We start from the raw sequence: 14,123 nt of genomic DNA, 5'->3' as shown, positions 1-14,123 counted from the left end.
ACCAATAAGAGGACAGTTATACTCACATGTGACTTGCATAAAACACATTTTGGTACACTTTGAAATGTTGCCTTTTGAAAGTGGACCGAACCATAATAAAAAAGCTACATTGTAACAAATGAATCCCTGTTTTGGAATAAAGCAAACGATCTACAGGTCTGAAAACGCCCTTAGTTGACTTTTGTTCTACAGTATTTAGAGGATTAAAATAAACATGTAGTTAAAGTAATGAACTAATTTGACAATGCTGTAAATGTCACGTTTTTAGCAGTGGCAGAAGTCGTCATGAAACTGAGCATGCACAGCATCTAAAAAAAATATCTGCCTTCAAAAAGCAGCTGGAAAAGCTTGAGACAGAGTCCAACGCTCTGAATCAAGAGATTAAGGACAAACAACAAGCTCTGCATAAAGGAAGAGAGGAATATGATAAACTGAGGTAAAGTCTGGCAACTTTATTATTTATGGGACTTGTGCCTTTAATTGACTGGACAGTGAAGAGGAAGACACGAACACGGCATATTCAAACCTGCTTTGCCATAAACACTATGGCTTTAAAGCGTCACATGCACAGCTACAGCACGGCTTCGACAAAGTCTTGAAATGTATCTAAAATGTCAAAAAAGGCACCATCTTTAGTGATTTAAACAATATTTTGTATTATGAAGACATTCTAAGTTGCAAAAACAACTTCCAGAAGAAAGTGTGTCAAATTATGAAATTTTTGCATTTGTTGTGCAAAAATATGTGTTGACCATTTTAAGACATAACTACTTTTACCTTAATCTTTGTTTCTTGCAGTATTTTGATGTATTACAGTATTAGAGTTTTTCTTTATTTTTTTAGCATGGAGGAAAAAAATATCCAGGTTTCTCTGGAATTCAAACTGAAGAGAAAAAAGCAGCTGATGGCCAGCAGATCCAACAGACTGAGACGGTTTGGTGATAACATGCCAGAATTGTTGGAGTCCATCGACAAAGCCTTCACTCAGGGGCGATTCATCAAGAAACCTGTTGGACCAATAGGTGACAGGCACTCTGTATATTCAGATAATTCACTTAAATCTTTACAAACACAAAACAAGTCATCATTCACCTTTGTTGTTGAATTTACCAGTAATGAAATGGTAATTTTCTTCTCTAGGTGCCTGTATCAGCCTAAAGGATCCCAGTTTAGCAGTGGCTGTGGAGAGTTGCTTACGAAGTTTCATCAAAACCTTTTGCTGTGACAATTACAGGGACGAAAAAGTCCTGCAAGAACTGATGTCAGTATATTTCCCAAAAGGCAGTAGGCCTCAGATAATGGTGTGCCCATTCACAGACCGTGTTTATAACCTTCATGGCCGGTAAGAAATATTTGTATCCAGAAATAGAAGCTTGTGTAGGTGTGGTAGTCATAACCGAGATCTTGTTTCTATGTTTTCTTGTCAGTGGAGTCCATCATCCTGAGTTTCCATCAGTGCTGGACTGCCTCAATATCGAGAACCCAGTGATAACAAACTGTCTCATTGACATGAGGGGCATTGAGAACATTCTGATTATCAAAGTAAGTTGACTACAAATGTTTATTAGCAATATCAAGCATTTTTTCATTGCAGTTTTATAATAATAATTATATATATATATATATATATATATATATATATATATAATTATATACGTCTCTTATGCTAACCATGGCTGCATTTATTTAAACAAAAATACAGTAAAAACAGTAATATTACGAAATATTATTACAGTTTGAAGTGTTGGTTCACTCAAAAATGAAAATTGTGTCATAATTACTCGCCCTCATGTTGTTTCAAACCCATAAGACTTTCGTTCATCTTTCGAACGCAAATTAAGATATTTTGATAAAATCTAAGAGCTTTCTGTCCCTTCATTGAAAGCTACACAATTGAAACTTTAATACTTCAAAAAGTTAGTAAAGAGATCATGAAACTAATCCATATGAATTTAGCGGATTAGTCCAACAGACACGATCGCTTTATATGATGAACAGATTGAATTTAGGCTTAAAATATATTATAATTAATATAATATATATTATCAATGTTTTTATATAATCAGTTATTATCAATGTTGAAAACATTGATGCTGACAATTCAGCTTTACACAGAAATAAATTATATTTTAAAGTATATTAAAATAGAAAACCATAATTTTAAATTGTAATAATATTTCACAATATTATTGTTTTTTCTGTATTTATTATGAAATAAATGCAGCCTTAATGAGCATAAGAGACTTTGTTCAAAAACATTAAAAATAGTAATGTTTCCTAACTTTTGACTGGTAGTAAATAAATAAATAAATATGGTATAATTTTTTTTAAAAATTATATAGTTTACTGAACAAATTGTGTCTATGTTAAATGAATTCAATTATAATTAAATGTTTCTTAAGGATAAATAAAATTGTCTTTGCTAATGCTGTAAACTATATAGGGAGCCCTTACTTATACATTACTATTATAATAAAGGTTAACAACAGAGCTCAAATATTAGCCTAAATTCAGTCGCTATTTATTTTTAGATATAATAATCAGCACTCAAATAACAAATTGTATGCAAACTTGTACATTGCACATAAGCCAGTTTTTTGCATTAACTTCTAAATCTAATTATAAAATTATGTTTTTACTCCAAATCGTTGTTGAAATATAATCATTTACAAAATGGCTGTTATTTTCATGGCAGATTTATTTAAACATTAATTAATCAAGACATCACTAACAAGTTAAGTAAAATATAATGAATATATAGACTAATATAGTGCATATATTTAGCGAAAGAGTTCATTTATCTGGTGAACTAACAAGCTGTGGACAGTGTTTACAAGCTGTTTTATTGACCTCTTTCTGCTGTTGAAAGACTGATTCAGCAATTACACAAGATATGATACGTTTCCGTAAGATGTACTGTATCTTTCAACATACCTTCAGATGTTCATTCATGTTTATTCTGTAAGTATTATTAAAGAGGAAGAGATGATCTCAAATTAAAAAGTATCAAAAACTGCATTTTTTTGTTTGAATTTCATGATAAAATGGACAGAATTTGAAAGATGACACGTTTCTTATCAAAAGTAACAAAACGGGGAGCTTATTGGTGGATAATGGTGGTTAGGCTACAACAGGACGGGGCACGTACGGCACGCCAGATATTAAACATAAAATGTTATCATTATTATTATTATTTTTTACTTGTTGTTTTTTCCAAACAGGACCATGCTTGTGCAAGGAAAGTCATGCAGGGTTCGAGACCACCAAGGAATTGCCGTGAAGTCTTCACTGCAGATGGTGATCAAGTGTACACCAATCGGTCTTATACCCCTGACAAGGAAGTACTGGTCAAATATCTTGGTGGTGACCCAGAAGCAGAAATACGGCAAGTGTATTCTTCACAAATATAATAATCTTTGACCAAGTCATTTGTCTCTAATTCTACCTGTTTGCTGACAATTTTATGCGAAATAACAATACAAGGACTGGGACTGTTTCCCTGGAGTTTTTTTATTTATTTATTTTTTGCTCATGGTACAAATGTGATAGTTCATGCAAACCCTTATGGTGTTTGAAGCTGCAATTTTTCATTTACCATCTCAAATCTGTAAGCCATTATCTGAAACAAATGATGCTGGAATATATTTGTTCTTCTCCCTTGATTCACAGTCTAGTGGAGTCAGAGCTGGAAAACACTCAGGCTCAGCTTTCACGGTTCCAGCTTCACTTGAGCTCTGTGAAAGAGGACATTCAGTTCATGGAGGAGAAGTTACGTAGTGTCGTCATGGCCTGCAAAAAAAATCAGGTACAGAACTGCACAGGGCTACAACATTGTGTAATCCATGTTCACTCCTGTTGTTATTCCGTGTCCAAACGATCTGCATAATTAATGCTGGCTTTAATTTTTCCTTTTTTAGGAAAGTATAAATAAGGTTAAAGCTTCTATAATAGAACTTGAGAACATTGAAGAGGCACAGGCTGAGGACATCAGCTCCTTGGTGAGATGTCTATGAATTTTACCAGGCTGACAAAAAGATGTTTATCATTTTATGACACAGAATAATATGTGATTTGTCAAATGTACAGGAAGAAGATGCACAAGAGAATGAGCAGAAGATCGAATCAGAGAGGAGAAATGTAAAAGAGGCTCACGATGAATTAAAGAATCATGAAAGAGTGCTCATGAATATTAATCAGAAATATAAAGATGTGAAAAATAAAATGGAGCAGCTCTCAGATGAGACAGAACAACTGAAGGTTTGAGACATTGCAACACTAAAGACTTGATTGAAGAATTGATTTTATATTTTACTATTGGTGGTATCGCTAAAGCATTAAAACCCCTTGCATTAAAGTTTTTTGTGCTAAAAGTAAAAAATAAAGTGGTTAATGAAAGATGTACTTGTCTTGAATAGGAGGAGCAAGTGAAGGCAGAGACAGCGTGCAGTAAACTCGATCAAGCCTTGAAGGTCTTTGAGAAGAAACTCGAGGATCATCAGTCCAATATTCAGGCCATGAGAGATGAGCTGTCACTCAGAGAGGACGAAATGCAGGTATTCACTCCTATTTTCTGTCATATAATATAATATAATATTTAAAATCTGTGCCATTAGAAAATATGCATATTGTTCATCCAGTGAGCAGTACAGTGGCATATTGGACTAGTTAATTGTCTGGAAATTGTTTGTTGTGTAGGATTGTGAAGCCAAAGCCAAAGAGATCTGTCCTGTGCGACAGCAGGCTGATCAGAGTGCCAGAAGTATTGATGTTGAGATCACACGCCTGCGACAAAAAATCTCTACGCAAGAGAGCAGCCACGGTGACAAGGAACAAGTTATCCGGTATGCAAGGCAACGGTTAAAGGATGTTCTGGGTTCCATATAAATTATAGGAGACCTATTATGCCCTTTTTCAAAGTTTTGATTTTGTTTTTAGGCTCTACTAGAATTGTTTTTCATGCTTGAATGTTAAAACATTAATTTTCACATTTTTTATATTGTTGCAGCACCTCTCTTCCCAATCTGTCAGAAACGCTCTGGGCTGTGTTTCCCAAAAGCATCCTAAGCCTAAGTTGATCGTAGAACTATTTGCCACCAATGGAGCTACGATCAACTTAGACTTACAACGCTATTGGGAAACGCTACCCAGTTTAGTTCCGCTCTCTATGAAGCCCCTCCTTCTGAAAACACAATGAGCTCTGATTGGTCAGTGTGTTGTGATTGGTCAACCTCTTTGATCATGTTTGGGAAATGTCGCCCCTTACCATAACTGCGAGTTTCAACGCACTACTAACTAACGCCTCTTTGTTTTGTGTATGCCTTGATGGGAATTATTTAAAGGAGCCCTAGAACTTTTTTTTAAAAGATGTAATAAGTCTAAGGTGTCCCCTGAATATGTCTGTGAAGTTTTAGCTCAAAATACCCCATAGATTTTTTTTTATTCATTTTTTAACTGCCTATTTTGGGGCATGATTAGAAATGAGCCGATTCAGGGTGTGTGGCCCTTTAAATCTGGTGCTCCACGCCCCAAGTGCTCGCGCTTGCCTTAAACAACATAAAAAAGTTCAAACAGATAATATAACCCTCAAAATGGATCTTTGCAAAGTGTTCGTCATGCAGCATGACTAATCGTGTAAGTACAGTGTTTATTTTGATGTTTACATTTATTCTGTATGAGTTTGAGGCTATGCTCTGTGGCTAACGGCTAATGCTACACACTATTGGAGCGATTTATAAAGAATGAAGTTGTGTTTATGAATTATACAGACTGCAAGTGTTTAAAAAATGAAAATAACGACAGTCTTGTCTCCGTGAATACAGTAAGAAACGATGGTAACTTTAACCACATTTAACAGTACATTAGCAACATGCTAACGAAACATTTAGAAAGACAGTTTACAAATCTGAAAATATCATGTAATCATGAATCATGTCAGTTATTATTGCTCCATCTGCCATTTTTCGCTGTTTTCCTTGCTTGCTTACCTAGTCTGATGATTCAGCTCTGCACATCCAGACATTAATACTGACTGCCCTTGTGTAATGCCTTGAACATGGGCTGACATTTGCAAATATTGGGGGCGTACACCCCGACTGTTACGTAACAGTCGGTGTTATGTTGAGATTTGCCTGTTCTTCGGAGGTCTTTTAAACAAATGAGATTTATATAAGAAGGAGAAAACAATGGAGTTTGAGACTCACTGTATGTCTTTTCCATGTACTGAACTCTTGTTATTTAACTATGCCAAGGTAAATTCAATTTTTGAATCTAGGGCACCTTTAAATGAGGAATATTGTGTTGTGTTCAATCCTGGAAGAAACCTCAAGACTACAAAGGAGGTGACACTGATATAGAGAATAACTCCCGCTGGAGGGGCCTTGTGTAACTTCACAGAACTTTTTTATGCTCCAACAGCAACATTACACACTAAAGAAAGTTGAACATGGAAAAAAGCATAATAGGTCCTCTTTAAGACATTTTTGTCCCATTTCCACGGAAAATAATTTTTATTCATACTTTAGTTTTTTAATCTTTTTTATTAGTATTTTATTTTAAAACTGTAGTTATGGTAACATATAATGGAAATAAATCATGTCAGCATGTTTTTTTTTTAATTGGATTAAAAAAAAAACATTTATCAGATCTGTAATAAATTGACACATTTTTTTTCAGAGAGTATGCAGAAGCTCACAGTAATTACAAAAGCAAATCCAGCCAGCTGAGGGATCTCAGGAAGTTTATCGATCGCCTCGACAACATCATGATTGACCGTCAGGACCGATACAAATCACTGCGACGGTAACTTACTTAGGCTCCAACTGTGACTTAACAGTGTTATGTTTGGACTTCTGTCCTGTATGTCTGCAGGTTTGAACACAATAGTTTTTGTATGTGTTTTAAATTGTGTGTTGTTTTGTCAGGTCACTTTCTGTGAGGTGCAAGCTGTACTTCAACAACTTCATGATGCAGCTGCACTGCTGTGGCTCTATGATGTTTGACCACGTCAATGAAACACTTTCCATTTCAGTAAGTTACATTTTGCCATTTTACTCAAATGTTTGACTGTTTCAAATACATCTTTCCCATCTAATAGGATGAATCTTGTGAAAATTGGTCATGCTGTTTAGGTCAGCATTTATTGGAAAAAGAAATCTTTTGTAACAATATCAATGTCTTTACTGTCACTGTCTTTGGTCATTTTAATGCATCCTAGCTCTGTAAAACATCTCACTGACCTCTTTTGAATGGTAATGTGTGTGTGTATAGATATATCTGGGTTCTTTTGTCATGTATGTTAAATTGGTTTTGCTCAGGTGAAACCCCCAGGTCAGGAGAAAAACAACGTCAGTGACATGCGTTCCCTCTCAGGAGGAGAGCGCTCCTTTTCCACTGTCTGTTTCATTCTGGCACTCTGGGAAATTACTGAGTCGCCCTTCCGGTGCCTGGACGAGTTCGATGTCTACATGGTATGTGACTATATAATGAGTTTTGAAGACATGTGTCATGTGTTGAACATTACTATTAAATAAAGTTCTTTTGTGTTTTTAAGGACATGCACAATCGCAGTATTTCAATGAACATGCTTGTGGCGCTTTCAGAACGTCAGCATCTGCGACAGTTCATCTTCATCACCCCTCAGTCCACCAGGTAGAAAAATAAAAGTCCTCCTGTTATAGACTGTTATTAGGTTAATCACTGAAACATCTCTGATTGATATTTCGCCCCAAAATCAGGATAAAGATTCAGAAGCTGAGATATGTATATTAATATATTTATCTAATGAAAATCTTCTCTGCTGCATTTTTTAAAAGTAAAAGTGTTTTCTGCCTTTTTAAAAAAAAAAAAAAAAAAATCCACCATTTAAATAATTCTTGCCCAAGGCATACACCAAAAAAGGGGGCGAGGCCTGGTTGAATTGAGTTAGTAGTGTGTTGAAACCCACGGTTATAGTAAGTAGTGTGATATTTCCAAAACACACTCAAACCGATTGACCGATCACAACACACTGATCCAGCTGACCAATCAGAGCACATTGTGCTTTTCAGAAGGAGGGGCTTCATAGATACTGGAACTAAACAGGGCTGCATTTCTCAAAGCATTGTGAGCGGTGGCAGCTGGTGGCAATGGTTCTACGATCTACTAAAATTTATGATGCTTTTGGGAAAGGCAGCACTGAGTGTTAAGGTTGATTTATGCTTCTGCGTCAAGCAATGTTCCCTCTAATTTTTTTTCTCGCTGAGCAAAACTTTTCTCTGTTGAGCGCACATTTTGGCCACCTGAGCAAAAACATATTTTATATCAGGCCTGTACAATGAACGTAAACACACACACAAAAAAAAGGTTTTATCATGCAACTGTAACATTTAACTTTAATGTGCCGTTTCTATTTTATTCGACCCTTGATGTAATTTAGTGATTTATTAAATAATATGTTTGAAAACAAGCAGTTCAGACACTAAATTAAGCACATTTTAGGTTACTTGAGATTTTTCACATTGCTGTATTAACTGTACCAGTCTTTACCAAGAAATTCTATTAAAAATAATTTCTGTCCTCCTGCAGGACAGTTCAATTCTTTATAATAATATAATTATTGAGCAGCTACAATGATGGTTTGGGACATCCATAATGTGTTTTTGTACAGTCAATTATTAGCAACAGACAGTGTTAAACCATCAAAATTACATGTTTATTGCTTATGAATTTCCCAGATTTTAGGGAGGTTAAGATTTTTCGTGGCAAGGAGCCCTAAACAATCCCCTTGTGAGATCAATTTTTTATTAGGCTTACATTATAATATAATAAAATATAATATTTAAGTATTTAAACTGATATACAGTATTATATCAGTTTAAATGCTTCCATTTGTTTTAATATATTATATAGTGAAAACAAACTGAAGCATTTAAACAGATCTGATAGCTAAATATTTTTAAGAAAAGTGAACGTTAACTCTTTTATAGTTATCTAAACATCCCTGAAACCCACAGCACCACCACACACAATAATCTATTTAAACTGAGGTATATCACTGATGTATTTTGAGTTTGCAGGCTACACTTGTGGTGGGTGTGTAATTGTAAATGTCTCATTGTTTGTTTAACATTCTGTGCCCATCATCCATTATTTCCACCACTTTTCATTAAAACATGACGCTTTATTTCACATTTCTTTTCGTTTCGCGTTGCCTCTCGTGTTGAGGTATTTAGTCTGCAAACATGACAGTATTCTTACCGTGACTGTTTTGGCTCAGGGCCAGCCAGCTCACACGCGCTCAATTGTTCTCTTTCTATGAAACCTGTAAACCGCATTCACCGGTTCCAACTCTATAGCGACAATAACTCTATAGCGGTTGTCCAGAGCACTGCAATTATTTCTCATTTAAAATACTACAATCATTTTCATGTCTGTTCTCTGCGCAGCAATTATTTTTTCTGCGCAGCCGCGGCTTCAGAAGTGTGCGGCCGCGCACGCGCGCAGCTTAGAGGGAACATTGGCGTCAAGTGTACGCCGTAGCCACGGCATAGGATGTGTGTAGCGCACGTAGCCTACGGCGTAGCCTTAAAGGGTTAGTTTACCCAAAAATGAAAATTCTGTCATTTATTACTCACCCTCATGCCGTTCCACACCCGTAAGACCTTCATTAATCTTCGGAACACAAATTAAGATATTTTAGTTCAAATCCGATGGCTCCGTGAGGCCTTCATAGGGAGTAATGTCACTTCCTCTCTCAATATCAATTAATGTACTAAAAACATATTTATATCGGTTCATGTGAGTACAGTGGTTCAATATGAATATTATAAAGCGACGAGAATATTTTTGGTGCGGCAAAAAAACAAAATAATGACTTATATAGTGATGGCCGATTTCAAAACACTGCTTCAGGAAGCTTCGGAGCATTATGAATCAGTGTATCGAATCATGAATCGGATCGCGGTTCAAACCCGCCAAACGGCTGAAATCACGTGACTTTGGCGCTCCGAACAGCAGATTCGATACACAGATTCACTGTGCTCCGATGCTTCCTGAAGCTGTGTTTTGAAATCGGCCATCACTAAATAAGTCGTTATTTCATTTTTTTTGGTGCACCAAAAATATTTTAGGCGCTTTATAATATTAATATTGAACCACTGTACTCACATGGACTGATTTAAATATGTTTTTAGTACCTTTATGGATCTTACGGGTGTGGAACGGCATGAGGGTGAGTAATAAATTACAAAATTTAAATTTTTGGGTGAACTAACCCTTTAAGTATAAATCAGCCTTTACTGACAGACTAGGGGGGAGGGGGCTGGCGATTTGGCAAAAAAAAATAAAATCTGTTTTTTTGTTTCTTTTTTTTTTTTTTTTTTCAGAACGATTGACCAATTCACAATTTCGATTTCAATTTTTTTTTTAACTACAAGTAACATTCACTTTATTAACCATCTGTTTAAAAATGTTCTGTTCCAAGTGCTCCACACCTGAAGTGATCAACATGAACTCCGTGAAGTTGGCACCCCATAAAGCGAAATAATCCCCAAAAATATGTCATTCGTTTGTGCTACGTTTGTGCTGATTTGTGCCGCAAAAACGAACGTTTGTGCTGGTTTGGTGTTTGAGATATTAAGCATTATTTTTTTGGTCGTGTGACGTCATTCTCCACCCCATGTCGTTCAAATCGCTTCAAACCGGTGCCATTCGTTTGTGCTCGATTTGTGCTGGTTTGTGCCGCTAAAACAAACACTGTATCTGTTCTCCTTCCACAGATATAACTAATTTAATTCGGGAGCTGTGACGTCATTCTCCACCCCACTTCGTCTAAATCGCACGAAACTGGTGTCGTTCGTTTGTGCTCGATTTGTGCTGGTTTGTGCCGTTAAAACAAACACTGTATCTGTTCTCCTTCCACAGATATAACTAATTTAATTCGGGAGCTGTGACGTCATTCTCCACCCCACTTCGTCTAAATCGCACGAAACTGGTGTCGTTCGTTTGTTCTCGATTTGTGCTGGTTTGTGCCGTTAAAACAAACACTGTAACTGTTTTCCTTCCACAGATATAACGGATATAATTCGCGAGCTGTGACGTCATTCTCCACCCCACTTCGTCTAAATCGCACGAAACTGGTGTCGTTCGTTTGTGCTCGATTTGTGCTGGTTTGTGCCGTTAAAACAAACACCGTATCTAAGACCTCTTCTTAAATATAACGAAAAAATGTTTTATGAACAGTTAGGCTATGTAGCCTAACTCTCCACACCCCATGCCATCCAAATTGCTCCAACCCGGTATTGTTCGTTTGTGCTCGATTTGTGCCGTTAAAAGAATCCCTAAATGATGACTTTTTGACTTAAAAATAAAAAATAAAATAAAAACCAAATCATTTCCACCCCATGTCTTCTTAAATCTTTACAAAATGGTGCTGTTCGTTTGTGCTCAGTTTGTGCCGTTAAAAAAAAAAAAAAAGCAACAATGACAATCTTAAATATAAAGTTGGCCTAACGAAAAATGTTTTTTACATTCAGTTTGCTTAAAACCGGTGCCCCCCACATGCTCCAAATTTGCTCGAAATCGTTTGTGTCGGTAACAGGTTTCGTTTGTGCTGCTTTGGTTTTTAAAATATATATAAAAAAAAATGTATAGGTCATTTTCAGGTCACTCAGCCCCCACATGCTCCAAATTTGGCCAAAACTGTCTCATTTGTTTGTGCTGGTTTGTGCCGGCGAAATTTTCGTTTGTGCTGCTTCGGTTTTTAAAATGTAAGACATTGAATTACAGGCATTAACTCACTAGCCTGAATGAAGAATCAGAAAAGCTTAATAGCCTAAATAATCTATTTTAAGTCTTCAAGTAAAAGGTTAAATAAATGTTTACTTTTAGCCTAACTTTACACTTGTAAAATATTTAGCCAAAAACGAAAAAAGATTGAATAAAAAACATCGGACTCTTTTCTCTCATAATATGTAAAAACAAACAAAGAAACAAACAAAAACAAGAATAACAGTTTCATATTTCAAAGAAATATGGAATCATCATAGAAAATACTACTCCCGGTACACAAATCATCATACACAAATCAAACTCAGCATGTCTTGCATGTCCCATCACGCAGTTCATCTGATGTAGGCTACAGCTCTGTATATTAGTTACAATTTTTCTATTTGGTTGTTTCATATATTTCTTGCTACTGTAGCTGTCTCGTGCAGAGCACAACAACACACTTATCTGTCCGCGGAGGCGCCGGCGCGATCCCTTCCATTGTTTTCTGATATTTTGGGTTTTTCCAATGAAACACAAATTGTTATTTATAAAAAATAAAAAATCTTCTTGTAATAGTGAGTGAAACATGTTGCATCATGGAGGTTTTAAAACCAATTATTTTAAATAAAAATTTCCTCAATGTTGTTTTAGACCACATATAGCCAAAATGAGTATTTTAGGGGCCGCCCACACATTCGAAACAAATTTAAATAAAGCATTTTTTTTTTCGACGTAGGCTAATTAATTGAACGAATTACACGTACAGATGCTGCACAACTTTCCGTTTCTGACACGCGCTTGTCACTGAAAAGGAGGAAAGCAGAGACTTAATTTGAAATCACATTGCTCCTAAGTGATTTCAGTGTCATTCAATTCAATCAATGTCTAATATTTATAAACCGAAGCAGCAAATAAAACTTTTATCGGCACAAACAATTGCGACTGTTTGGTGAATGAGCTATAAATGACATACAATTTGATTTGCAGCCTGATTATTATCGAAATATAGTCTAACAGTCAATCTAAACATCTAAACATAAAGTAGTCTAATCTAAACACCTTGGCCTAATTAACTGGTTCCAGCCAAGAAGGGAAAAACAAGGACTCAAAATCATATGAATTAATTTATAAACAACACTAATTTTATCCGTTAACTCGTTCTATTTAATGTAACAATTGCAATTCACTTTATACAGTGTATTTGTTTTTTTTTTCTTCATTATTATTGTTTTATTTAAAGAAAATTGCCTTCGCCTATAGGCTACTTTACATGGACAGTGATTAAAGTCTGTGTTTGTTTGAAAGGTGAATTGCAGTTAGATGATGAAATAATCTGAGCATAAGCAGTTCCACAAGAGGCCTGTTAGTTGCAGCGTTTTATCTTTGTCCGCGGAAGATGCGAATCGATGTGTTCAAATGTTATACACGCGTTCCTCTGGGTTTCTTGATTGCACAATAATTAATAAAAGAATTCCCTTCTCTGACGTGCCAAACAAATTTTAAATTAACCTGTAAATTACCCTGCACACATGACTTTTTTAGTCTCAGTGCATACATCTTTTCCGTATGCAGACCTTTATGCATTGTTTAATGTTTTTGAAGGGCGCAGAAAGACGTTAAACATGTATTTGAAAATTTACCATGCAATGGTATTGTATTTTATTATAATTATTTATTCAAATATCTGTCCCAGTGCTATAGCACAGCATAGAACACGCCTGGTTCCAGAAGTAGTCAGGTAACATGTAGGCCTAAGTGGTTGTGACAATATCTGGCACAAATTTAGTCCATTTAAGAAGGGGTCTTCGTACTTTTCAACGGCACAAACCTGGACAAACGAACAGCACCATTTTGGAACGATTTAAGATGACGGGGAGGAGATTTTTTTTTTATTATTAGGCCTATATATATAATATATATATATTAAAAAAAAAAAAAAAAAAAAAAAAAGGGGTAATCAATTACAGGGATTCTTTTAACGGCACAAACCGGCACAAACGAACAATACCGTGTTGGAGCAATATGGATGGCATGGGGTGTGGAGAGTTAGGCTACATAACTGTTAATAAAACATTTTTTCGTTATATTTAAGAAGAGGTCTTTGATACGGTGTTTGTTTTAACGGCACAAACCAGCACAAATCGAACGAATGGTACCAGTTTGAAGCGATTTGACCGACATGGGGTGGACGTCACAGCTCCCAAATTATATTTGTTATATCTGTGGAAGGAAAACAGATACAGTGTTTGTTTTAACGGCACAAACCAGCACAAATCGAGCACAAACGAACGACACCAGTTTCGTGCGATTTAGACGAAGTGGGGTGGAGAATGACGTCACAGCTCCCGAATTATATTTGTTATATCTGTGGAAGGAAA

The 14,123-nt window shown here is 35.8% G+C and overlaps 1 protein-coding gene across 2 annotated transcripts in view; it reads left to right on the top strand.

The window, feature by feature from the left end:
• smc6 (structural maintenance of chromosomes 6) overlaps nucleotides 1–14,123 on the top strand; it is a 38,772-nt gene that overhangs the window by 12,196 nt on the left and 12,453 nt on the right. For both annotated transcript variants that reach the window (XM_067368490.1, XM_067368489.1), the window contains exons 13-26: nucleotides 269–436; nucleotides 844–1,022; nucleotides 1,141–1,342; nucleotides 1,428–1,542; nucleotides 3,222–3,385; nucleotides 3,670–3,805; nucleotides 3,918–3,998; nucleotides 4,087–4,257; nucleotides 4,416–4,553; nucleotides 4,696–4,841; nucleotides 6,673–6,798; nucleotides 6,921–7,026; nucleotides 7,314–7,466; nucleotides 7,550–7,647. In XM_067368490.1, the coding sequence (XP_067224591.1) occupies nucleotides 269–436; nucleotides 844–1,022; nucleotides 1,141–1,342; nucleotides 1,428–1,542; nucleotides 3,222–3,385; nucleotides 3,670–3,805; nucleotides 3,918–3,998; nucleotides 4,087–4,257; nucleotides 4,416–4,553; nucleotides 4,696–4,841; nucleotides 6,673–6,798; nucleotides 6,921–7,026; nucleotides 7,314–7,466; nucleotides 7,550–7,647 (1,983 nt within the window). The remainder of the gene's footprint in view (nucleotides 1–268; nucleotides 437–843; nucleotides 1,023–1,140; nucleotides 1,343–1,427; nucleotides 1,543–3,221; nucleotides 3,386–3,669; nucleotides 3,806–3,917; nucleotides 3,999–4,086; nucleotides 4,258–4,415; nucleotides 4,554–4,695; nucleotides 4,842–6,672; nucleotides 6,799–6,920; nucleotides 7,027–7,313; nucleotides 7,467–7,549; nucleotides 7,648–14,123) is intronic.

This window comes from Chanodichthys erythropterus, chromosome 18 (genome assembly GCF_024489055.1).
Source record: "Chanodichthys erythropterus isolate Z2021 chromosome 18, ASM2448905v1, whole genome shotgun sequence".
NCBI classification, from domain to species: domain Eukaryota; kingdom Metazoa; phylum Chordata; class Actinopteri; order Cypriniformes; family Xenocyprididae; genus Chanodichthys; species Chanodichthys erythropterus.
Note: the sequence above shows the minus strand (reverse complement) of the source record. Positions and strands in the feature narration are given on the sequence as shown.